The 26,528-nt window shown below is 33.3% G+C and overlaps 2 protein-coding genes across 17 annotated transcripts; one reads left to right on the plus strand and one right to left on the minus strand.

The window, feature by feature from the left end:
• The first annotated feature begins 4,350 nt into the window (after positions 1 to 4,350).
• Positions 4,351 to 12,423, plus strand: LOC145802128 (myosin-12-like). Of its 16 annotated transcripts, XR_014344511.1 has the most exons (13): positions 4,351 to 4,573; positions 4,956 to 4,996; positions 5,272 to 5,300; positions 5,511 to 5,601; positions 7,576 to 7,613; positions 7,765 to 7,875; positions 8,372 to 8,422; positions 8,582 to 8,741; positions 8,829 to 8,996; positions 9,095 to 9,231; positions 9,329 to 9,475; positions 11,676 to 11,925; positions 12,119 to 12,357. XR_014344511.1 is itself a non-coding variant. In XM_082894756.1 (12 exons), exons 6-12 carry the CDS (start codon positions 7,829 to 7,831, stop codon positions 12,249 to 12,251), a joined length of 843 nt encoding a protein of 280 aa, XP_082750882.1. In that variant the 5' UTR covers positions 4,351 to 4,573; positions 4,956 to 4,996; positions 5,272 to 5,300; positions 5,461 to 5,601; positions 7,576 to 7,684; positions 7,765 to 7,828; the 3' UTR covers positions 12,252 to 12,423. The 16 variants fall into 16 exon arrangements, 15 of the variants coding, with proteins under 15 accessions (XP_082750882.1, XP_082750876.1, XP_082750887.1 ...); XM_082894756.1 differs by lacking the exon at positions 11,676 to 11,925 and having other exon boundaries at positions 5,461 to 5,601; positions 7,576 to 7,684; positions 12,119 to 12,423; XM_082894750.1 differs by lacking the exon at positions 11,676 to 11,925 and having other exon boundaries at positions 5,461 to 5,601; positions 12,119 to 12,423.
• Positions 12,424 to 19,662: 7,239 nt separating this feature from the next.
• Positions 19,663 to 26,214, minus strand: LOC114274932 (BURP domain-containing protein 3). The gene is made up of 3 exons (XM_082894763.1): positions 25,919 to 26,214; positions 24,308 to 24,413; positions 19,663 to 20,650 (listed from the first exon to the last, which is right to left on the minus strand). Exons 1-3 carry the CDS (start codon positions 25,955 to 25,957, stop codon positions 19,911 to 19,913), a joined length of 885 nt encoding a protein of 294 aa, XP_082750889.1. The 5' UTR covers positions 25,958 to 26,214; the 3' UTR covers positions 19,663 to 19,910.
• Between the last annotated feature and the right edge of the window lie 314 nt (positions 26,215 to 26,528).

A 26,528-nucleotide genomic window follows, 5' to 3' on the forward strand; every position in this document is an offset into this window, starting at 1 on the left:
AAAGTACACGTGTCGGACACTTGACATTTGAGTAAGGGTATAAGATGTGTGCCCGACATGTTTAGTTGAACAGTAACCTAAGAAACATATTTAGTAATTTGAGTTGACCACAAAAGGAGGCATAAAACCACATAGTATGCATGAAATACTCTATGGCACCTTGTGAACACCATTTTACCTTAGAAAATATGCAAGAGGGGCTAATTTGAGCCCACTAAATTATTTAGGCCCAATAGCCCAAGATTAGTGGGCCTGAATTTATCGCAAGTCCAAGATTGATGGGCCCGAATTTATCGCCGTCAAACGGGCTGAATGGCTCTAAGCCTCGAAAGGGTTCGGATCCACGAACCTAGAGACTTACTCAAGCCCGGACTCGAAAGGGAATTAAGAACGCCTAGAGATCCGAGGCACTCGGACTCAAAAGGGTTTGGATCCACGAACCTAGAGGTCCGAAACACTTGGCTTCGAACGGATTCAGACGCAATCTAGAAGTCGCTCCGTTAATGAATCCCAGAACACTTGCGGGCTCGGAGCTTTCCGGGATCTACGCACCAGAACCATGGGCGTAATGGAGTTCGAACAAAGGACCCGATCCCGAGGACGGTGAGTGGAGACAAATTCACTCTTCGGTTAAACTAGCCTATACCCGGGTCGAGGTGGCACGACCTCGGGGGGTCCATGAGACTCGGCAATACTTTGCGGCAGGACGTTCTCTGGGACTACCCCTGACCCTTTGGGATGATTGGGGATCATTGGTTAGGTGTGGCTAAGAAGAAGGGTTCGCCGAGGGATTGATCTCCTCTTCGGGGTTTTCTCATCCTCGGAGAAGTCACCTCCTCGGACAAGGTGGTTAGAGAGAATATCCCCCATGTGCCTTGCACATGGGTTCCATCCTACATCATGAGGTGCCTATAACTAGCACCCACCCATAGCTTTACAAGGGATGGATTTTGGAGATTTTTAACTCTTGGGAAAGAACTAATTTCCCTTCTCCATTATCAACCTTGAGAGTGAAAGTGGGAGATCCATGGGAGAGCCTTGCCATTATTCTATTCTCTAGCCATTTTGCCTTCTTCTTCACCCAATCTCTTATCTCCATCATCTCCTTTACTTTTGTGTTCTTGAGTTGAGACCATTGAAGAATCTAAGCCTCTCATCATATTCTAGAGAATTCGAAGTTGTTCTTCAAGGATCTTCGAAGATCTTCGAATTTTCCAACTCTTTTCTTGAACCCTCTCCTACAGTATAAAATTAGCTCTAGAAGCTTCTTTGTGCTTCCAGTGTAAGAACTCATTGTAAGTTCTTAATGAGAATTGCCAGTGGTCATTATATTCATATATAGAAGTAGGCCCTCTAATAACTTTTGTTACATGGCTTGTTCTAAACGTATGAAGTACACGTGTCGGACACTTGACATTTGAGTAAGGGTATAAGATGTGTGCCCGACATGTTTAGTTGAACAGTAACCTAAGAAACATATTTAGTAATTTGAGTTGACCACAAAGGGAGGCATAAAACCACATAGTATGCATGAAATACTCTATGGCACCTTGTGAACACCATTTTACCTTAGAAAATAAAAGAGGTATACTAGGAAAGAAATAATTTGTCGTGTACCCAAGTCCACGTAACATTGCTAATAACTATAAACATGCATGAAACAAAATCTTCCCCAAATAATTGCATTATTCATACACTTTGTGACTACAACAAAAGTAATCTATTGTGACGAAAAGTAGTGAAGAAAATAAATTTCGTCACTAAATAAGAATAATCCGTGAGGAATTACAAAATTTTGTCACATATAATAAAAAAATAAAAATAATAGGTGACGAAATTTATTTTCGTCAATAAATACTTCTTTCTAGGTGAGGAAAAATTAAATTTCGTCACCGAAGGTTTTCCTGCTAATTTTTTTTAGTAGCGCCAAAATTTTGAGACTTTTGGTGATAAAAATTTTTGTCACCAATTATATATTTATTAGTGAGGAATATATTTTTGTCACAAATAATTTTATATATTTTCTTTTTGAGAAACTTAATTTTAAATATTTTAAGATCATTTGGTGAGAATTCTCACTAATAATTTTTAATATTTTGAGACCTTTTAGTGAGAAAATTATTTCGTCACTAATTTTAGAGGAAAAATTTTGACAAATTGAAATGGTAATAAAAAAAAAAGTAGACTGCTAATTTCGCCCAACCCCCCCTCCCTTCAAAACCCATTTTTTTCTTTCGTTTTTTTGTTTTTTTTGTTCATCAGTTTTCCTCCCATCCCTCTCTCGCAAAACACAATGCCCCTTTTCCTCATTCACCTCGTTCTCCTCCTTCAGTGCCGCTACCGACGTTTCCCTCGTTCTTCTCCGAGCAATCGACAGTGCCGTCCGCGTCGCTTCGAGTAGTATTCAATTATTTCTCTATTTTTCTAGTTTTAGGTAAGTAATCTATGCTGACGAAAAGTAGTGAAGAAAATAAATTTCGTCACTAAATAAGAATTATTCGTGACGAATTATAAAATTTTGTCACATATAATAAAAAAATAAAAATAATAGGTGACGAAATTTATTTTCATCAACAAATACTTCTTTTTAGGTGAGAAAAAATTAAGTTTCGTCACCGAAGGTTTTCCCACTAATTTTTTTCGGTGGCGCCAAAATTTTGACACTTTTGGTGAGAAAAAAAATTTGTCACAAATTATAAAATTATTAGTGAGGAATATATTTTCGTCACCAATAATTTTATATATATATATTTTTTGAAAAAATTGATTTTAAATATTTTAAGACCATTTAGTGATAAATATATTTTTGTCACTGATAATTTTTAATAATTTGAGACTTTTTAGTGAGGAAATTATTTTGTCACTAATTTTGAATGGAAAGTTTTGAAATATTGGGCAGTAATAAAAAAAATATATACTACTAACTTTCCCTCCCCCCTCCTCATTTTTTGTTTATCAGTTTTCATCTCCCCTCTTTCTCTCTCTCTTTAAAAACAAAACACAAGTTAATTAGCTCTCTAAGTAACCTACGGTGACAAAAAGTAGTGAAGAAAATAAATTTCGTCACTAAATAAGAATAATCCGTGACGAATTATAAAATTTTGTCACATATAATAAAAAAGTAAAAATAATAGGTGACGAAATTTACTTTCGTTAATAAATACTTCATTTTGGGTGAGGAAAAATTAAATTTCATCACCAAAGGTTTTCTCTCTAATTTTTTTGGGTGGGGACCAAAATTTTGAGACTTTTGGCAAGAAAAATAATTTGTCACTAATTATAAAATTATTAGTGAAGAATATATTTTCGGCACCAATAATTTAAAATTTTTCTTTTGAAAAATTTGATTTTAGTATTATTAATTTTTTATTTATATGTATTACAGGTACATACACCAGACAGACTGACCAAAGACCAAACATTTGCTCTCGCCCTCTCTCACCGTTTATGCTTAATTTTAGTATTATTATTTTTTTATTTATCTGTATTACAGGTACATACACCAAAACAGAGTGACTAAACACCAAACATAGTCTTGCCACTACAAGAAATTGCACTTTTGGCGACTACTTTTGGCGATGACGTCAATTTCTCACAGGCAAAACTATATTTTAGCGACGCAGTGATCAATTTCGTTGGCAAAAGTAGATCTTTACCAACGCAATTTGCTACCGTCGCTAAAAAAGTATAACATTCACTAGGCGCCAAAATTATTGACTAGCGCCAAAATTTAAAATTTTTTAGCTACGAGGCTTATTTTTTAGCAACACAATAAGTGTCGCTATTAGTGTGCTTACTTTTGGCAATGACAAGTTGGCGTGGGCAAAAAGTTAAACATTTAGCGACGATAACACTATTCGTCGGTAAAAGTTTTGCTAGTGAAATAATGTGATTTAGTGATTTGTGTTTTTATTATGACTTTCAAAGAATTTTAAATATTCTAATTATTGAATTGTAAAATTAAAGTGATCATCGAATTAGATCACAAAATGAACTCACCAAGCCAAACACACTCGTAAGTTAAGATGGCTAATTTGAGATAATTTAAACTTTTCTAAAGAATGTTAGATTATCAATTTTAATATGTTTGGTTTTATTTGCAGAAACTTGTTTGGAATTTTTTTTTTTTGAAAACTAAAAAAAAAAATTGATGAAAAATAAAAAAAATACTTATTATTTTTGTATAATTTTTTCTTTTATGAAGTCATAAATAATTTTAAAAATTTTAAAAATATATTTTTAATTTTTATAGTTCTCAAATTAATTTTAATTTTGAAAAAAAAAACAAAAAAATATTTTTATATATTTATTTATTTTTTGGTGATCTGCCTCTAAAAGAGGAGGAGGCGATGGTACCTCTCAAAATTTCCTCTTTTTTTCTAGGATAGGTAAACCCCTCTTTTGTTCTCTCTCTCTGAAAAAACACACAAATCAGTTTGGAGAATACAATCAAGACCCTTTCTCAATCTCTCTGCAAATTTGTGGACTTCGGGTGAGACCCAATCAAGAAGCAATCGAGACCTTCATGAGCATCACCGGCGCGTCTGAGTCGGTCGCCTTGCAAAAACTCGAGGTGAATTTTTAATTTTTTCAATTTTTTCCCCATCATTTAGCGATCGAAATTCGCGATTAATGTGATTGTTTGTCCTAGGGTTTTGTATTGGAGTTTCAATATTTTTTTCATGTGTTGCGTTGCGTGTTGGGTTGTTGGAATTAGCTTAAAGTTAGGGGTTTTTTTTTTTAATTAAAAAAACTGCTTCGATTGTGGATTTAGTTTGTGAGTGTTGTTCTATTCTCATTATCATCTGTAAAATGATTAATTTTCTAAAACCATCTTTCTAAAATGAATTTTCTAAAATGTTTAATTTTCGATTGTTGGGTTGTTTCTTTATTTCTTCATTCCATCTCTTTCTTAACTTCTGTTTTCTCTATTTTATCAACGATTGACTTTACAGCAAACTCTTCTATCTCAGGTTGGTCGGCAATCACCAACCCGGTAAGTGATTTTACTTTTAAATTTGTTTGGTAACAGAAGCTAACTTCAAGCCTGGCAATCTTATTATTACCAGTTATTTTATCAATGTACACTTATTTTTCATATAGCAGTACACAATTTTTGACACAATCACTATGCCCATGTTAGTGTCCAGATTATTTGAACTTTGCCTATTCTGATTTAATACACCTTTATGACAATCGCATACAGTTTTGGTGATTAGAATTTAGCCCATTATTTTCTTGTTTTGCTCATACAAAATTGCACCATTGCAGGGAAGCAGGTCAAACTGTTGGGGGAAGAGGTACTTATCTATGGAACTTGAAATTCTGATTATATATATCTTTTACCATTATGCTCAATAGTTTAAAATCCAACTGTTTATTCTTTGGCCTCACCTGAGATGCATGCAATAGACTTGCTTCAGTCATGTAATTGGTTTGTTGAATGTCACTTAATTACAGTGGAGCTTGTCATTTATGTTGTCACCTTGTCTTGCAACATCTATTTCAAGGTTAAAATTCTTTGCAAGCCTCACGACTGCGCATCCTCAGCACCGTTGGTCCCCATACGCCGCAAATCAGCACCGCCACCGATGCTAACAGGTTCACTCTCTTGCTCGCTCCCTTTCACTCTCTTGCTCTCTCGCTCCCACTCTCGGTCTCTCTCTCTCTCTCTCTACCCCTTCTTCTATTTACCCAACTGTGAACTCTTGCTTTCTGGTTGTTTATTCTACCCATTCAGTTTAATTTTGTCTTTCATTTCTGAAATGGGTTTGTTTGAAGTGGTTTCATTACCAAGATTTCACTTCTTGAGGAATATTAGAACATGAAAATAATTGCAAGCAAAGTAGGTGCAACCATTAGAATCAATACCAAGAAAATGTCTGAAACAAAAGGCTCGGAATGGTATTACCCCAATCAAATCTACTGTTGAACATTTTTTTAAAAACAAACCAACCAATTAACATCGTATGGTGCACTGTCAAGAAATTTCAGAGACTTCTTGGTAATGTAATTTACAAAATGAGCTCAAACTATGGTGAAACAGGATTCATGAAGCCGACCTAAGCAGTAGGGACAAGGCTTTGTTGAATGGAGATCAATAGTATTGCTGCTGAGGATGCAATGATAATCAAATGTTGGGCTACAGTATTGCTACAGTGCATGTGAGCAGAAATTGCTGCAATTCTGTGAACAGTACTGCAGTATGAACAATAAGCACTACTTTTTTCTCCTCAAGGAAGATTGCTTCAGCATCAATCATGCATGACTAAAATTCTCGGCTTAAGCAAAAAATTTGATCCATATAAGGAACAGACACTTGCACCACAACGTTAAAGCCTCACCCCACCTCTACATTAGAATATTGTGTTTGACAAAGCGAACTGAAGTAGCACAGGAATAGGTACAAAACACAACTTTTACTGAGCATATTGCCATATTCTAACAAAGAATTGTAGTCATAATGGCAAAATACTTGAATAATATCAGATTCTGTATGGAAAACTGAATTATACACAACTGCGCCTCACGCAAACATGCAAAAATAGTTTTAAGTAAATGTTAGTATCTACAGTGCCAAAATGCTATGCCGAAAATGGAAAAAAAAAATGCTAAGGCTCATAATTTATGAGAAGAAAAATCTTAACTACAATTAGACAGAAATCTTTGGATACCTTGTCATCCCTTCGCTTTCGTTCCTTCTCCTTTGCCTTCTCTTTCAGTTCTGTTTTGTATTTCTCAAAGATCTCCCTGAAGAAGCTCTCTTCCACATTGAACTTGCACAAGGGCATGTGATAATGCTAGTTCATGACAAAAAACAGAGCAGAGAGAAAATTATTTCATAGAAGTTTGTGGGAGTTCAAAATAATAATAATAATAATAATAATAATAAAAGGGTAGGCTTGCAAATACTTTGATCTACAATATTAAACTAATTTTTGGGTGCAATTTCTTGATATATACACAATTGTTACATTTTAACATGGATACAGGGCATCAGACACAGAATGTGGCATCTTAGCAAGTCATAACATGTAGTTGCTACCAAGCATGATTGTTTATGGTCGGGTTGTTTTGGTAGATAAATAAGAACACATTACTGTCAATCATTTCCCCCATCCATCTGTACATAACCAACAAAAAAGGACATGGGTCCATTAAAGCATCAGGAATGATCAAAGTACAAGGAGAGGAATAGTATTGCTGCAGCAAATTCCTAATAAATGGAAATAGTGGCACCAAATGTACATTCTTCTGAATGTTTCAAAAGAAAGTACAGGGTGCAGGATTCCATATATCTAAATAGGTGCCAAACACATGAACACTAAATTCAGGTGAACAGGTGTCTGTACATGTCACTAATGCTGGTTTGAATTCTTGTGGAAATGTAAAGTAACACAAAACCATTAAGGCTATACAACAATTTTAATTTCCTGAAAGAAGAGAAATAATATATACATATATAGAAAGAGATGTGAACAAGTTCTAGATTTTCTTCTAATGACTTAAATTCACATTTCAATATTTGACAAGTAATACCATGTCTCTTGTCTATCTTCAACGAGTTGTTTGCAGTCCTCCCATTTTGAAGATGCAGTTACGTCCTGAATGAAGTAAGCAATCAAATGAAAATTTGAAAGGAAAAAAAAAAGAAAAGAGAAAGCAGAAGTCTTGCATCCATTTGGTAGACTTATCTTTTCTTTTTGTTCTTTTTTTATTTTTTGCACAACTGTTGGCTTCTAACTCTGTCCCATTTTGTTCTAGCTTTCTGCTTTGCTTTCTAACAAAGGACTTAACATCCGTGAGGCACACGTGTTCTCAACTACTGATGGTTATTCTTTGGATGTATTTGTGGTTTATGGATGGCAAATTGAGGTATTTCTTAAATTCTTTTGTAACATCTTTATACTAATACTGCTTTGCTTTTGTGCTATTCTGTTTTCCATATTCAAATAGTTTGGTTCCACTTCTAAAAATGTTTATGCCATTGCTGTCTCTATCTGTTATGGTACCTGCTTTTCTCACTGTAGTGTATTCTTTCCCCAATCTTTCTCTCAAAAAATGCATAGAGAAAAAGTGATAGAAGAAATCAAAATAATAGAATCCTACACACTGTTACTTCTCCTGTTGTATGATAATTAATGTTATGTGCTTGCTCTGCAAATATTCTGTTCCCTTGTTGGTGGTATGTGAAAGCAAGAAAAATGCTTATTTTACTGATATTACATCTCATCTAGATGGTTGTGTAGACTAACTGTGCTTATGCCGGGACAGTGAGGCCCTGCAATAAGGAGCATTGTGATTATATTTCTTTTATGACAGGGATCTGTGGTGAGTCCAAATGTTGCTGACTTTGCAATGTTGTGGTCAGGATACAAAGGGATTATGTGAAGCTACGGAGAAAGCAATTGCTAGAAATGAGGTAACTAATTTGTTTCCATTCTATGATTAATTGCTCCTCCAAATATATCCTAAGATAATTTGGATGCTTTTTTTCCTTCAAATATATCCTATTTTTCATTCTATCTACTTCTATGGTTTGACTTACAAGAAAATTTACATGACTGAATGGTTGTACCAGTCGTTTTGGTAAATTTGTAGAGATCCAATTCGACAAGCATGGGAAGATCTCTAGAGCTGCAGTTCGAACATATCTTCTTGAAAGATCGCGTGTTTGCCAAGTCTCTGACCCAGAGAGGAACTACCACTGCTTTTACATGCTCTGTGCAGCCCCACCTGAAGTGAGCTTATGCAATCGAATCTAAATCACTGCTGGCATGACGCACAATAACCATATATAGTGAGCTAACAGTAATATTTTATTCCAGGATGCAAAGAAATTCAAACTAGGAGACCCAAAAACATACCACTATCTAAATCAAACCAATTGTTATGAAGTGGCAAATGTGGATGATGCAAGGGAATATCTGGAGACCAGAAATGCCATGGATATTGTAGGAGTCAGCGAGGACGAGCAGATGCGTGTGTGTGTATGTGTGTGTATCCACTGTGCAAAAACAGAGAAAATTATTGAAATGAGCCATTTTATGAATCCAAATTAATATAATGAATTTTATTTTAATTTTTTTTGTAGGATGCTATATTCCGTGTGGTAGCTGCAATACTTCATCTTGGAAACATTGACTTCGTCAAAAGGAATGAAACAAATTCTTCAAAACTGAAAGATGAGAAAGCACACTACCATCTTCAAACAGCTGCAGAGCTACTCATGTCAGAACACTAATCAACTTGACCTATTAAATACTGTTTGGTACATCTTCAAGACTTCAACTATATACTTATATCATCTTAATATGCTTATATCCAGGTGTGATGAGAAAGCACTTGAAGACTCACTTTGCAAGCGTGTGATAGTAACTCCAGATGGAAATATTACAAAACCACTAGATCCAGCTTCAGCTGTCACAAGTCGTGATGCCCTGGCAAAGACAATATACTCCAGGCTTTTTGATTGGTAAGTAAATCAAACACACCTCTATGAATTTCAAATTTTTTTCCCTTCAGACTGATAGCACTCCAACGTCAGACGTTTATACGCCTGCTAGATCAATTGTGATTTTACTTTTTTTTTTGGTAAAAATTTATGTTGACTAAGGACCATCAATTTAGCGCATAATTGAGCTCCTATTCCTCATATTTGAACCCTTGGACAAGTTGCATGAAAAATGAATTCATGCCTTGATGTATTTGTCCTGCTGGAGATTTGTGGTGAGGTGGAAGTTTAAGATATAGATGTAGGATCTCAATTATGTCAAAAGAGAACTTCATGAAGGGGGTGTCAGAAGTTTTAAGGACAAATATTTAATCAAATAATATATTGTTGTGTTTGAGAAGAGAGAATTTTACGTACAATGCTCTTTAGAGATTTTGGATTAAGCCTTTGATTCAAGGGAAAATAGTTAATCAGATGTGAAATAATACTGGCTGCACAATGAAGCCAGATATTGAACTACAATACTTGTATCTAAGACACCTATCTGCCTTTGCTTTAGGAGGAGCATCCGAAAACTCCAACAAATAACCAACTGTACAAGACAAAAATAAACAACATTCTAGCTGTAGCAAAATTTTCCAATAGAAAAGGCAGTAATACCAATAGTAACAGTAGTAGCCAATAGCAACCAGATACACCAACTACGGCAGCATCAACCAACTACATGGCTCCATCAGGATTTGCAGATCCAACCAATCAAACAGTAGCAATATGTACAGCAGTAACAAATAGCTCACTATAATAGTCCCAGATTTTAGACCATAGCACAGTTGCATCTGCCCTACAGTATAGCTCAGCTAAAGGTGCATAGAACCTCAATAATAGCAGTAGGTATACTAGAACCAACCACTGCCCAGTTTCAGCAAACCCAAGCAGCAGATACACCAACTCAAACATAGGATTACATATGTTCAACCACCACATAACGAGAGCTATGGGGGTGTTAAACACATGAGAGACCCATTTTAAGTAGTATAACAACCATCAGTTAGGACCAAAAGGAAAGAACAAAATACGTTGAGAACAAACACAGTATAGTCCTTAGCCACTCAATCCACACTCTCAAATCACACATAAAACACTCAAGAAAATATATGCTCACATTCATCTCAACCCACCAAACAAAAAATTTCCTCATAATATGTATCAGCTTGCCAATTTGTATAACAAACATTAGAAAAAAAAAATATTTATATGCTCAACATCACTCAACCCACAAGTCTCACTAGCTCCACACAAGTTTTATTATTTAGGACGGTAGTTCCCTACCTTGCTAGGGTTAGGAACCTTTGATAAAGCTTCAGCTTCAGTTGATCATCTAGCTTCATCAACATCAGCTCAATTTTATCCATCTTCAGTTGATCATCTAGCTTCATCAACATCTATATCAGCTGCACCTACTACATTTGATGCCTTTGCTATATCTTCTACTGAAGCCAAATACAGGGCTATGGCTCTTGCAAGTGCTGAAGTTGCTTGGCTTCACATGCTTCTTAAAGATATGCATATATGCCATTCTTCTGTTCCTGTGCTTTGGTGTGATAACTTGTCTGCTCTTTCTCTTGCTGCTAATCTTGTGTTTCATGCTCGGACAAAGCATATCGAGATCGATTATCATTTTGTGCGCGAAAAAGTTTCAGCTAAGCAACTTCTTATTCGTCATGTGTCTTCTTCTGATCAAGTGTCATATATTTTTACCAAATCTCTTCCTGTGTCTCGTTTTCTTTTTCTTCAATCCAAGCTTTTAGTTGGTCTCCCACCTTTCAGCTTGAAGGGGCCTGATAAAGCTTCAGCTTCAGTTGATCATCTAGCTTCATCAACATTAGCTCAAGTTCATCCAGCTTTAGTTGATCATCTAGCTTCATCAACATCTATATTAGCTGCATCTATATCAGCTGCACCTACTACATCTGATGCCTCTGCTATATCTTCAGCTACTGCAGGTGCATATAGGAGATCTGCTCACTCTGGTGTGTATGATAGTTGCAAGTCAACTATTGGTGTTCATGATGAGAGACCAATACAAGCATCTAGTCTGTGTACATGAGATCATTTTAATGCTAATGTTAAAAATAATAAGCTTATTATCTACATCCATTTTGGTCATTGCTGTCACAACTCACCAAGCTAATGGTCCAGTTTTCCATTTTTTGCATTGTAGGTTGTTGCTTTCTCTCTCTCTCTTCAAAATTTTTTTAAATCCCATTTGTGCAGCAGCCACAATATTTGTTCCTTCCCATTCTCATTGACTGCATGCTTTGGTTCTTACCATGAGATGTTGTAGTGTTATAACTGGTTTGGCTGCTGTCCGTGGGTCACAGCCAGTTTTTGATCCGAGCATAATTCTAGGGATACAGTGAATTGCCATGTTAAGGTGATCATTGCAAAGCCCATGGGTGGGAATGAGCATGGTATTCATCTTTTTAGTTAATCTCTGTTAATTTCTATTCAAATAACTTCAAGCTTGTGATCTTGAGAACAGTTCTGTATATTTGTTAAGTTTCTGATATTTGGCTTTAAGTTTATAATAAAACTTTGCTATTATAATAAACTTTATATATATACATTCTTTGCTAATGTTTGCCTTGTTTATTTTTTTTGTAGGTTGGTTTTGATGACGTTCGGAAGCATACTTGCAAATGAAGATCAACTGTTGAATTTTTTTCCTAAACTGATGCTTAGTTGTAGTTGCAAATTAAGATTGAGTGTTGATTTTTTTTGGTGGACTCCACGTTAGTTTATTTTGGGATTTACTTTGATGGTTTTTTTGTGATACTTAATGGATTATTATTAAGGTTGTTTGATGGATATATTTTGATTTATAAAATAAATTATTTAGTGAATTTTTTTGTGGAGTGCTGTATAATAGCTACTGGATTTCTTAGTACAATTAAAAAGCTATTGGGATATGAGCAGGGATATTTGTGAAATAATAATTTAAATTGAATATAAAATATGGAACAAGTTTAGTGATGAATTTGTTTCGTCATTTGTACTTGTTATTATGACAAAGTGATTATTCGTCACCAATAAACTTTTTTTGTGACAAAATTTACTGCAGTTAATATATGAAAGTTTTTATTTATTTTGTTGTTTGGTGACTAAAAATTTCGTCACGTATATATATATTTGTGATGAAATATATTTCGTCACCTATGTATGACTTTTGAAGACGAAAAATTTCGTCACCTTTACATCTTATTGTGACGAAATTATTTCCTCATCAATGATCAACATGCGTGACAAATTTATTCGTCAACTAAAGTTATAAATATGGTACTGAATAACTATTTGGTGACGAAAATGAGAATTTTTGGCGACAAAATATTGTTTTATTGGTGACAAAATTATGACTTTTAAAGACAAAAAATTTCGTCATCTTTACATCTTATTGTGACGAAATTATTTCCTCATCAATGATCAACATACGTGACAAATTTATTCGTCAACTAAAGTTATAAATATGGTATTGAAAAACTATTTGGTGACGAAAATGAGAATTTTTGGCGACAAAATGTTATTTTATTGGTGACAAAAAATTTCGTCGCTGAAGTAATTTCATTGGTGACGAAATTATTTTTCGTCACGTTGGTTTTTAGTGATAAACATTCAATGACGAAACCGGTGACGAAAATATTTCCTCACAAATATCTATAGTGACGAAATTAGCTCTTTGAAGACAAAAAAATTTCATCACTCAAGGCCCAACTTGTTGTAGTTTCTTTCCACTTATTTGCAACTTATTCAACTTCAAATTTGAAAATGCATGCTTTACTAGTTAAACCAAAAAAAAGTTAGGTCGTTTGCTCTACGTAATTGGTATTCACCTCAAAATGCATAAAATAGGCTGAATCGACTTTTATTTCAATCCGTGTTGGACCGATCAATATACGAATAATCAAGTCTTTAGTTTACTGGTGGAATACATCGCATCAACCTGGGAGCATTAGCCAATCTGGTACGTTAATTCATGTTCCTATGCCCATTCCAATCTTGTCTAACTTCGCTAACTCCCTCTTCTCAACCCGTATATTGTTCATTCTAAAAGTACATCCTCCTATTCCATCTTTTCTCGAATCTCCTTTAACGAAAGAAATAGAAGGTCGAAAAGGAATACCAAAATCTAGTTCACTTGCTGAGTTTCTTTGCATCAATGGCTGAATGGTTAAAGCGCCCAACCTATACAAGAGGCAAATTGGATTGACTTGGAACGTTTGGTTCAATGGCTACTCACAAAATTTATACATATAGCTCGCCCTTATACCTTATGGGGCACTTCACTTGCTCAACACTTGTTCTTCACTTGCTAGGGAAAGAAAGGGATAGATGACTGAAAATCCCGCTTAGAGATCGCAACTAAAGTTAGAGTACGAGTCAAGGTTCTAAATATCGGCCGGTACGTGCCGTACCGGCCGGTTCGTACCGTACCGGCCGGTTCGTACCGGAAAATTGGAGTGCCGAGTCGAATACTCACCGGTATACTAGTGAGAATGAATTTCGCGTCTGTAGCGGTCGATTCTTGATACGTATCGGCCTGAATCCGATACGTGAGCGATATAGTTTCGATACAGTCCGGTACAGCTGAAAATGGAGCAAAGCACCTGCAAAAATAATTGAGCAAAGCAAACCCAAACCCATCACCGATTTCAAGCTTCTTCGTTGAAGGTTTGTTCTCTCGTGCTCTGTTTGTATTTGTCATGCTTTGTTTTTTCTTTTGGTTGAATAAGTTATGGTTTTGCTTGTTAAGTTGTTGTGTTCAGTTTATAATTTGTTTTTTGTTTTTTGTTTTTTTTTTTTTTCTGTGGTTATTTTTTATTTATATTATGGTATGGGATGGCAATGAGATATATTTTAATATATATTTATGATTCTTCAAATATTTATATATATATATATTAGGAGCATTTATATATATTGAAGCAAAGCTCTGCAGATCCCTATTAACCTTTATATTTGTTTTTCTATTTCAGTCTCCTATGTGTTGATTAGTTTCTTTGCAAAGTCTAACATTATGTGCACCAAATTCTGAATCATATTTTTCCCATTTAATCATTTTCTTTGAAAAATTATCTAACATTATGATGAGAGGTGGAGGTTAGTATTGTATTAGTACCTTAACTTTATCGGCATAGAACTCAAGAGCAATTGTTTTTAAATGCACAATATATAAGTTCAGAAACTCAATATATTTTAAATGCACATAATTTTTTATATATATTATTAAGTAAAAAAATATTTCCACATCAATTTTATATTAAAAGTTTAACATATATGCCAAATAAAAGCTTGAGACCAAAATAAATACATATCATTTAGTTTAAAATGAGTCAAAAGTGCCTTTACATATCAAAATTTTGATTAAAATGTGATAAATTAAGGTTAAAAGAGTCAAAAAATGCATAAAATTGAGTTTTAGAGGGATTGCTAATGATTTTTGAAATTTCACAGCCGCGACGCCTGATACCCGATATATACTGGTCGATACTACTAATACCGATACTCCGCGATCGATACCGTTACGTTACCCGATACCGCGATTTAGAACTATGGTAGGAGTACCATCCATCATCTCTTACGAAGCCCTGATTACCTGCCAATTCCATTTGATCTATTGCTCTACAACTAAGGACGAGATCACCATCACATGAGCTTTGAAGTCCTGAAATGTTCTCTTTAATAGGGCCACCTTGACCAGGCTCTTCACCATAGAAATTTTACCCGAAAAACTAGAGCACGGCATAAGCTAAAAGCATTTGTTTTTTAAGTGGAAACAATGGTGTTCAAAGCATTGTTCTACATTGTCTTGTTATTGTAGTGTTGCAAATAAATGAAAAACAAGCTAGAAAACCAAGTTCTAGGGATTGCTCAAGCACACTACAAGGGTGTTGTACAAAGACGTGTAAGTTCTGCTCAAAGTGTGCTTAAAGTCCACTAGAGCAAAGGTGATAATTCGTCTTCTGCAGAGGTTCTACAACCACCACCTGAAGCGCATTTTAGCCTGAAGACCAAATCGGAGATCCTGCTAAGCACACTTGAAGACGATCATATGGATTTCAATCCAATTAGATTTTGGTTTAGGTTTTCTTTTTAGAGGAAACATGAGTTCCAGCATCTTTTGATTGAGAGGGAGAAACCTAGTGCATTCATAAGTTTTCAAAAGCTTTATGAAACACATGCTCTTAGATCTTTGAAACAGATCTGAATGCATTTCCACATTATATTGGAAGTTTCTTGATCGAGTGTTTCGAAAAAAAACACATAAATTTGCATTGCGCACTAAGCCTTGTCCCTTGGCGTAATGGGATTTGAAGTGACGATCGACCAGTCACGCATGTCTCTGTTCATCTGTGTATTTGGATGTTTAATAAACAAGTGAACATGCCTTTTTTCCACAATTTTTGGCAACTATTGCCCCTTTGCACTTGCATTGCAGCAACAAAATAGCTAACCAAACATTGTTTCTAACAACATTGTCAAATGTGCCCTAAGCCTTTGAAAAAAATTCTGAGTCTCTCTCTTGATGTCATACCGACGAAAGTCTGAATTATCCTGTAACTAGGGATAGTATGTAGCCATAAATTTCAAAAGAACACCAACTATATGATTATAATAATAATGATGATAAAATCACCCACCCTAGATTGAAGCATTGTAGAAATCTAGATGTGCTATAAAAATTGCAAAAGAAAACTGACACAGGAGTCATGCAGAATATATCGATCTTGCCAAATAATATGGACATTACCTCCACTTCTCCTGAAGTATATTCTGGATCCAAATTTGAAAGGTGGACAAGTGTTCCTTGCTCATGTGCACGCTTCATTCTTTCCTCCCAAGGCTGAATCGCGACAGAAAGAAAAAAGAAAATGCTATATTTACAGCCTCAATGGTTGTATCCAGAGCCCTCCCTCTCAATGGTTGAAAAAGGATACTATTATCAATTTTGTCTTTGATATAAAAAAGGAGAGGGACAGATTGCAGTATATGTCAGCATTATCACAGAAAAATATGAACACATTGGCTGGTGCTTCCAGCACTACACTGATTTAAAAAACAACAAAATGGTAAAAAATCACAACCACATGCTCACAATATAAAATAAACTAACAATGGCATAAATCGACTTTAATTCCTACAAGTTAGCATAAGTACAGAAATTTTGCTATAGATGCTGGAGCTAACCAAAAAATTGTGATAAAAAAAAAAAAAAAAAACCTAGATATGAATATAATGGAAAGCTTCTAGATAGGTCTACAATCTTAGAGGTTTTGAACAATTAATTATGGTTAGGAAAGAAGTGAGCCATCCTTATTTGTAGGGTGTCTCTAGATGCACCCCAGAAAAGTGGATGGACACCCATCTCAAACTTGAATTTCGTTCTTCTTTGGGGTCGCGGGGGTGGGTGGCAGCGGAGGTGGGAGGCGGGCATGCTCACTGGAAAGGGTACGAAATGGGAAGAAGGGGATTTCGTTAGTTTTGTATATGGGACCAAACGACAATGTTTTAAGCTGTATGAGTTGAAGCATGATCTGAGCCGTGAAATGAGAAAAAGGCTGCATGGCACAATCTCATTACATGGACTATTCGGTCAGATTTTTTTGAAAAACTGGGGAGAAGCCAAAGAGAAGATAGAGAATGTATATTCATGGCACAATGGAGAGCTAATGTCAAAATTTTAAATGAGACTAAATTCTTAATTACTAGAAAATGTAGGACAGGAAAATAATAATAACAACTGAAACACATCAAATTTCATAAGCAAATATTATACAGAAATAATAAAACAAAAATATAATATGAGGGAGTAAGGACCACTCACAAGTGGCTTAAACCATTTGCTTCTCTCCAGCAATTATGTTACAAAGAAAACATGTAAGAAACAAAACATAATTTCAACAAATAGACTATTGCAATACCAATGCAAGAAACTAATAGCACACACTACAAAACATAATTTCAACAAATAGACTATTGCAATACCAATGCAATGAAAACATGTATCAAACAAAACATAATTTGTTTGTTTTTCCTTGCCAAAAACACAAGGAAAAACAAACAAATAAATAAATAAAACAACGCAATCAACTATATAGCACACACTTCCATGTTGAATAACTTTTATCATGAACATAAGTTTGCCTACTACACCACAAGGATGCAGGGAAGATCCAAAACTGGCTGAATTGAGTTGCCAGCATTGCTGGAATGATTTACACACTACAAAATATCATGCAACCTTCCAAGCAATACACAACCAGCAGGGCAAATGTGTTTCTAAAGTTTTTTGCTAAACGGGGGGCATGGATGGCACTTGATTTATCTGCAATGTAAATAATAAGAATTTTACGTAGTGTGCACAGCAATCTTTTGAGAGCCATTTGCATCAACGTTTTGAAAAAAAATACGAGTCCCTTTTTAACATTTAGAATATGTTTATGCTGTGTTTGGTTAGGGGATTTGGAGAGGTATTTGGAAAAGAAAAGGGAAAAAGTGTGTGAAACTAGGTGAAATATAGGCATATTTTATTCACATTTCACCTACCTTTTCCGTTTCCCTTTCCAAATCCCTCCCTAAATCTTCCAACCAAACACAGCATTAGAGTTCTATTTGCTTTAGGCTCGTGCAATTAGTCTGTGATTATGCAATGGAACTAAATACAAAGTTGTGTATTTCAAGCAATATTCCTGCACAATATAATTTAACTGCCATCAAAAAGTTAGTAGTCAGTAAATCTACGAACATGCTCCCTAATTTCTTCTCCTCTCCAGATCACTTCGTCCTTGGGAAAACCAACAGACGTGACAACTTTTTACATCAACTTAGTGTATATGGTAAGAACCATAAGGGCATGTATATTTCCAAGCTTGGTGGCAGAATTGCTTGAAACTTCGAAAGATGATACTGTAAGAAACAAGCAAGACTTGGAATATACATGAGTCCTCTCTTTTTATAGGGCACATCAAACCCGTTATGTTGTCATGTTTTACGTTGTCATATTTAGAAAAAGTATACTAAAGATTTTTTTTATTTATTTTTTAAGTTTTGGAATGTTACATTATACCCGTCACGTTGTCACATTTAGGAAGAGTATATTAATGAATTTTTAATTTTTTTTGAGTGTCACATCATTGGAGTGTCACATTAATATCTGTCACATTGGAGTATTATATTTTACCTGTCACAGTAATAAAATTGTATAGTTGTCTACCAAAATACTATCAAAATAAAAAATAAGACCACACAAAAAGAAAGTCTCCACTAATAGGACTTAACAGATCACTAAAAAAAAACTTGTACTATTGGAATACTTTTTTGTGAGATGAGATTTATTGATAAATATCCCAAAGAAATATAGGCTACCTATAATTATTAGCACTTAAGCATGATAATGCTACATAATCAACAAAAAAAAAAAAAATCCAAAAAGGTATCTAAAAATTTATATCAATGAGGTACATTTTTATTGTCACATATATAATTCATATCATACCAACTTTAAATATGCTATACATGGATTTAGTGATGCTGCTGCGCGGATTGCGCAGCAGCAACTGTTGTGCGTCAAAATAGGTCGATTTTAGGACCTATTTTGATAATCCGAACCGTTCACATTTTAGAATACATTAACTAGAACATGCCTGAAAAAAATTAAGTTAATCGGACATCGTTTACCTATTCATCCACTTACATTTGTATTCATTTTAATGCTTTAATTTACAGTTATTATTTATTTTTAGGGAAATGCTAGGTTTCATGAAGAATTTTCATGAAAACTGTCATGAAAATCATCTGCACCGTTAGATCAGGTATGTGTCTCATGATCCAACGGTGCAGATGGTTTTCATGACAGTTTTCATGAAACGTAACAGGACCCTTATTTTTATAGATACAAATGTGTGTAGATGAATGAGTAAACGATATCCAATTAACTTGATTTTTTGCAGGCATGTTCTACTTGATATATTCTAAAATATGAACGGTTTGGATTATCAAAATGGGCCCCGAAATGGGCCCATTTTGACGCACAACAGTTGCTGCTGCGCAATCCGCGCAGCAGCATCACTAAATCGGCTATACATACCTCAATTTCAGAATAATTATCAAGATATAAATTTTGAACGCATAGCATTTATTACATTTTGGAGTAGTTTAAGTAGTGCTAAACAGCAGGGACAACATATCTATTATTACTGAAAAACAAGCCACCTTTATGTCAAGCTCATATGCATATGCATCTGTGGGTGGGAGAGTTGTTATAGTACATACAGACATGTAAAGACGACATATATGTCTGAGTAGAGTTTTTCAGACTATGATGACAATCCAAACAACCAAAACAAACATATAAAAAACTAATTAAACAAGTAGTGATGACTCTTTTTTGCAAAGATCAATCTTAGTTATGAACCCAAACTATATGATCCTCAGGAAGGAAATGGCAAATTGGAACAGTCCCTGGCTTGACCTTGAGCAGTTGAAAGGCCAAGTGTTTCGGATTCCAATCCGATGTGTCGGTATGGCACACTGCAACTGCTTCTGCTTTCGTTCCATCGACGCCTACCATCGAAACCTTGTACGCCTTTATTGTGGTTTGTGTCGTGTGGCAATAAAACACCGTGTGCGCGTAGTCTTGCTTATGGCACACTACGGCTGCATCGCTTGCCATCTTCTTCACTCCTTCAATAGTGTATGTTTGCAAAGGGCTTTCTTTTTTGACTTCTGTGGAGATTGCTTGGATACTTTTCCCAAGCCTGGTACAGCAGAAATCAATCATGGACTCTAGTGAAGTCGCGCAATATTTCGCTTCTCCTTTGATTCCAGGCTCTTCGCATTCTTTGATTGTTTGCTTGATTGCCTTGGCTTCCTTGGAGTTGGGTTTCACCGAGAAGTAGTCAAGAATTTGTGGCATTTTCTTGGATGAAAAGGGTATTTTCTCGGCAACCTGGCGAGGCAAGAAAGTAGTTGACGTGGTGGTTTTAGTGAACTGCAATGTCATTTGTGTGTATTTTTTCAAGTCATTTTCCAAGAAGAAACGAACGACGTTGGGATTATAATGGAGTTGATCCTCAGTAGCACTGAAACCGTAATTGACTTGGCCAGCGCTGATTACGCCGCCATAGACGGGCTTTCCTTTCCCTGCATCGACAAATTAAGAAGATAAAATTATGAGGTTTGTGATGTTTTCTTTCCTTTCTATCTATTTCTCTCATCTCTTTCCTACCTCTTTGTTCTCTCCATGATTTAAATGAAGGGTTGTTGGCAGTGTTGTGGTCAAAAGAATTTATTTAGTAGTGTCATTTAATTAATTGTCATCGATGTCATTACATACTTCTTTAGTGGAGAAACAAGTTGTGAGGATTGGAGGATGGAGTGGAGAAGGAGGAGGTAGTGGCTCATATGTTTTTCATCTATCTTTGTTTGTTTGTTTTTTTTTTTTTTTTCGTTCTCTTCTTATTTAGGTGAAAATTGAGATGAAATTAACTATGCCCAATCACCGTTCAATTAATGATTCCCTGCTGTTTGTTTGAGTAAAAAAATTAGTGGACAAATCAATGCATGACAATTAATTATCTTTTAGCGTGATTATAAAAATCTCTATTTATCAATAAGACAAATAGGAAATGGGATCACTACTGTGTCTAAGGCACAACAGTGACTGTTGTGCTTCAATTTGAGGTGCATTATGAACTTATTTTTATGATCTGAATCGTTCATTTCGTAAGGTTTATTGAGTACTTTATGCATACCAAAAATCATATTAATCGGATATCAATAACTGTATGATCGAATTACGTATTTTATGCTATTTCTCAAAAGAAAAACTTATTATTTATTTTTTGGTTATCGATCATTAGTTATTGATATCCGATTAATATGTTTTTTGATAAGCATGAAGTGCTCAACAAATCCTTCAAAATGAACGGTTCAGATCATAAAAATAAACCAATAATACACTTTAAATTAAGGTACAACAGTCATTGTTGTGCTAAATACACATCAGTAATCCCAATTTCAGAGAAATAAGGACATATAAACTCAAAAAATTCACAAACAATGCTCAAAACAAGGTAAGTCAGCGCGTGACCTTAATACCGTCAAAGTATAATAGCAAAGAGTTAGTGATTCAAAAATTAATGACCGTGAGTCTTGCACCCCAATAGCCAGTAGTGAAATTTGGACCCTTGACCTCTTGTCTGCTAAAGAGTCACTCTTGCATCTTGACCACCAAATCATCACTTTCTTGTTTTTTTTGTTTTTTTTTTTTTGATAAACGTGATAAATTACATATGTTACGATTAACGGATCGATTTAATATTTTATATGAATAAAATACATAAAATATTTATCAAAATAAATTATTCGAATCAGTGAAATAGAACTCAAACAACGGCATGAACTGGTGAGCAACTGCCTCCTTCACAATTGCCCCTTGTTTTACATGGAAGCAAATACTGTTGAAAGTTACCAAGTTAAAAAAATAAAATGACAAAGAGGAAAGGAGTCTATAGCCAGAGTTTGCTCAACATTAATTAGGCCACTCAGCCCTAGTCCAAGGCTTCTCGAGAAAATTTATATGTATATGTACTAGTATGAAAGGCCGTGTAAGGCACGGGTTATTATTAGCGGTGCAACTTGGATAGATTGAGGTAGATTGAGAGATTGTTCAAACTCAAGTCAAGTTGTGTTGACAGCTGTCCAGACTCGCCAAGTCCGAATTGTAATTCGAGATTGTCTGACCAATCCCGACCTGAGTTAAATCCGAATTATCCAAATTACTCGAATTGTACATAAATTTCAATTTTTTATTTTATTATTTTACTGCATCTAAGTTAATTAATTCGTTAAAATTAGACTATTTACAATTTTTTTTATTCTTATAAAATAATTAATAACATCAAAACAAATAATTTTTATAATGTAATAGAGATGCCATTATGAGGGTCTTTACAATTTATGAGTCAGAAAAAATAAATAAATAAAAATTTGTATTGTATTACTTATATATATATATATATATAATGTATATTCAATATGATCTAAGAATCTAAATTATTTTAAAATCATCTAATGGTTAATAATTTATATGTATATTCACTATTTTTATATATTTAATTCGGGTTTCGGGTTGTTTGATATCTTTATTTAAGCATGACCAAATTTAATTCAGGCTTTTGAATTTTTGTCAAAACTCGTACCAAATTTAAAAATATTTTGTTCAAATCCTAAAAAATTTCGGGCTAGGCTCGAGTTGCTTAAGTTGAGCCCGCCCAAACTGCACCCCTAGCTACTATGGCCTTTGATTTCAATGTTTTATTGATTAGTGGATGTTTGGGATTTGCTTATTTTTTAACTTATTGACTTTTTACGTAAAGATGTGAAGAAAAATAGAGAAATGATGTGACAACTTGTAACAAATACGCTGCTTATTTAGCAACTTTCCAAACTTTTACTAAATAAAATGGAACAATATGATAATTTTTAAAAAAAATTTATTTTATGTTTTATACACTCCAAAAAATAATAAAAATTGCATTATAAAAGAAATAATAATAATTCTATAAAAAAGATAAAAGAATAATCATTTCATTCCCTTGCACCTCGTTTTGTTGCATCTCATTCCATTCCACTACCTGAATTTTTTCTCCAAAAATAAGATTATTTTCTTACAAAATTAGATAAAATAAATGATAGAATTTTTTATTTCTATTGTAAGGTACAATTATGGAATAAATAGATGAGCCAAAGATTTAGCTCAAATGAGTGGACTTTTTATTTTATTTTATTAAGTTTGATTAGGATGGGATAATCGAATGGTGATATAACACACCAATGATCATGTGGTATTAACATTACACTTTCATTTGGTTTGGATTTTATTAAATTATTTTTAGACCTATGCAAGGTGTGGACTATTATTGTGATTAATTTAAATTTTCAAAATGCAAATCTTCTAACAAATTACTTTGTGTGGTTCGATTTTTTTAAAATTATTTTTAGACGGAATTTCATTTGTTTAATAAATGTTTTTGTACTTTATTCAATTTTTTTTAAACTTTTAAGATTATAATACATCTAAAAAATAAAAATTAAAGGACTAAACTATTAAAAAAATCACTAAAAACAAATGAGAACAAATTCATGTGTACATTTTTGTTCGAATTTTTATTTATTTTAAATAATTTTTTTTTAATTAATTTTTAAAATTTTTTAAATGTATCACTTGCACATACATTCTAAATGGAATACCTTAAATGATATTATCAATTTGTTTAGTTTGATTTTTAAAAAATTATTTACGAGTTTTTAAATTTTTAATTAACTTATTTCATATTTTTTTTAAAAAAATGATGGGTACTTTTGGTTAAAGGTTTAAATTGAAAAAAAAATAAAAAATAGATAGAGTTAATTAGTGATATAATTTTTAGTTTAAGATATTAAAATAATAGTTGAGGGGTTAAAATATAATTTGTCAAAATTTATATTAAATAGATAAATAATACAAAGGTACATAGATGGGTAGGCGTTGCTGGGCCCAACTCACATGGGCCAATTCCAAAACAAACCTTATATGAACAATAAAAAAAAGTCAAGTAGTAAAGACAACTATGGGCAAATGTGGAAGAAACAGGTCAAAATACAAGCCATGGTAACCAAAGAGCCTCTTCTATATATAGATATATTATTTTAGCCTTCATTTTTACAAAGATTTTAGTAAAATAAAATCTCATTTTAATATTTAATCTACAATCTCAAAAAATTTTAAATCATTACTGCCTGGAATGGAAGACTAACCAGGGTGTAAAAGATCCTTGACAACCTTAGGCATAGGAGAGTTTGGCAGAACCGAGTTCCAGTATGCTTCAGGAGATAGAGTTGCATGACTTACCACCAACATTAACTGTATAAAAAAAATAAAAATCTTATTAATTAGCTTCTCACTTTGAATACCAAAAAAATTGCATTAACTTACATAAATACTTATTTATTAGGTGAATTATTTTTTGAAGACTATCTTAAGGATTTTTTTAATATAAAATAATTGTTTTTAGGAAGCAATAAAAAAATTATTTTCAAATTTTGATAAATTATTGTTAGGGGATCTTTTTTTAAGATCCATGTTATTTATATTTTATAAGATAAAGAACATACAATATTTTCATAATAGTTAAGGTCCTTCAATATTTTCACAAAAAACATTCGACTCAGAGAAATTTCGCTGGACTCAGAGAAATTTCGATCTCGGTAAAGAAAAATTTTAATTTTCATAAAGAAATTTTGAAATTTCTCTGGTATGATCACATAGAAATTTCATCAAGGAACCTTAGTTAATAAAAAAAACATCTTGGACCTCAAAGTTAGAGAGGAATGTTTCACTAAATTTTCTTTATTTTTATACAAAAATGGAAACGATATGAATGATGATTGTTTTCAAACTTTTCATTATTTTTTGTTTTCAAAAACATAAACTAAAGTAAAGAAAAGTTAAACAACATTTGTTGAGACATAAATACATGGACAAATTATATCCGTGGTTTCTGTAATTTGTCTCTTATATCAATTTAGTCCATATAGATTCAATTGTATTAATTTTACTTTTTAATTTTTCATATTTGTGATGGTTTAGTTTAAATTAATAACATTTAATAAGAAATTGGACAAAAATAAAAGGCATAATGCACCATTTAAAAGAGATAGACCATTTTAAATTGGACACAAACTCCTCATTTAGTTGAGGAGTGTGAATGAATTATTTTTGCAATTTAATTTTAGTTCAATTTGTAAACAGCGTTATCAATTAGATTAAATTGATATAATATAAAAAATTCAAAAGTAAAATTAATAAACAACAACTAAATTGCCACAAAAGATAAACTATAAGAAGTAAAATGTAATTTATCCAAAATAGATATACAACATATATATATTCAATTATTAAAAGCACACAACATAACAGACGAAACTTCCTCACGCTTTTTCTATTTTTCAAGAATGCTCCTCAAATTTCTAACTGTAAAATTTCATATCTAGCAACGATTTTAAGTGCTTTTGAAAATATTCTAATTGTATTTAGTTAGGAGATTTGCGAAAAGATTTGAAAAGAAAAAAGGAAAAGATAGATATATAAATAAAATATACATATATTTCATTTAGTTTCACGCATCTTTTTCTTCTTCCTTTCTAAATTCATTTCTAAATCTCCTAACCAAATACAGCATAAACTATTTTCAAATTCTACCCATCTTTGTTTATTAAACCGCTCAAAATTGCAAAAGAAAAAAAAAATTACATATATATATATATACATATTGACAGAGAGAGAGCGCGCGAGGGGAGGAGGGTACAAAACAAAATCCCAAGAAAATGCTTTATATGTTACGAGGATTTGGGAGTTGAGAAACTCACAGAAAGAAATGCAAGGATAGGTGGGAGGTGGAACTCCATGGAAAGCTACAGTACAGAAAACTATGATATCAAAGAGAAAGAAAGCTTCTTAGTATAGGTAGCTTAAACTTGGAACTTGGAACTTGGAACTTGGAAGTAAGAGAAGTGAGATTGTGATATTTATAAGTGAGTGTTAGTGTTAGGACTCAAAAGACTGTAGACCTCTCTCTCTCTCTCTACTTAAAAGAGTGGACCCCCTCCTCTCTCTCCCCGGCACCAAAAGCAACATGCATTAAATATAATTATGCTAAATAGTAGTGGAGTAAAAAAAAATTAAATCAAGAAAGACATTTATTAATTATAATTATAATTTTTTTTTCATAATTAACAATAAAAAGATAATAATAATTTTTAAATTAATATTAAGTACAAAAAATTAAATAAATTGTTATAAAAGTATTTCACATAAAATTTTATAATTAATTTCGAGTAAAATCGAAATGAAAGTATTGCGAGTAACTAGTGTATCATGGATAATGTAAAAAAATTCATATTTTAAGTCATAAAATAAATTATATAATGGTAAGATAAATCAAATTTTTACAAAATTTGAATAAAAATTTCGTATAAT

Source organism: Camellia sinensis, chromosome 11, assembly GCF_055761805.1.
Source record: "Camellia sinensis isolate YWXY chromosome 11, ASM5576180v1, whole genome shotgun sequence".
Lineage (NCBI taxonomy): Eukaryota > Viridiplantae > Streptophyta > Magnoliopsida > Ericales > Theaceae > Camellia > Camellia sinensis.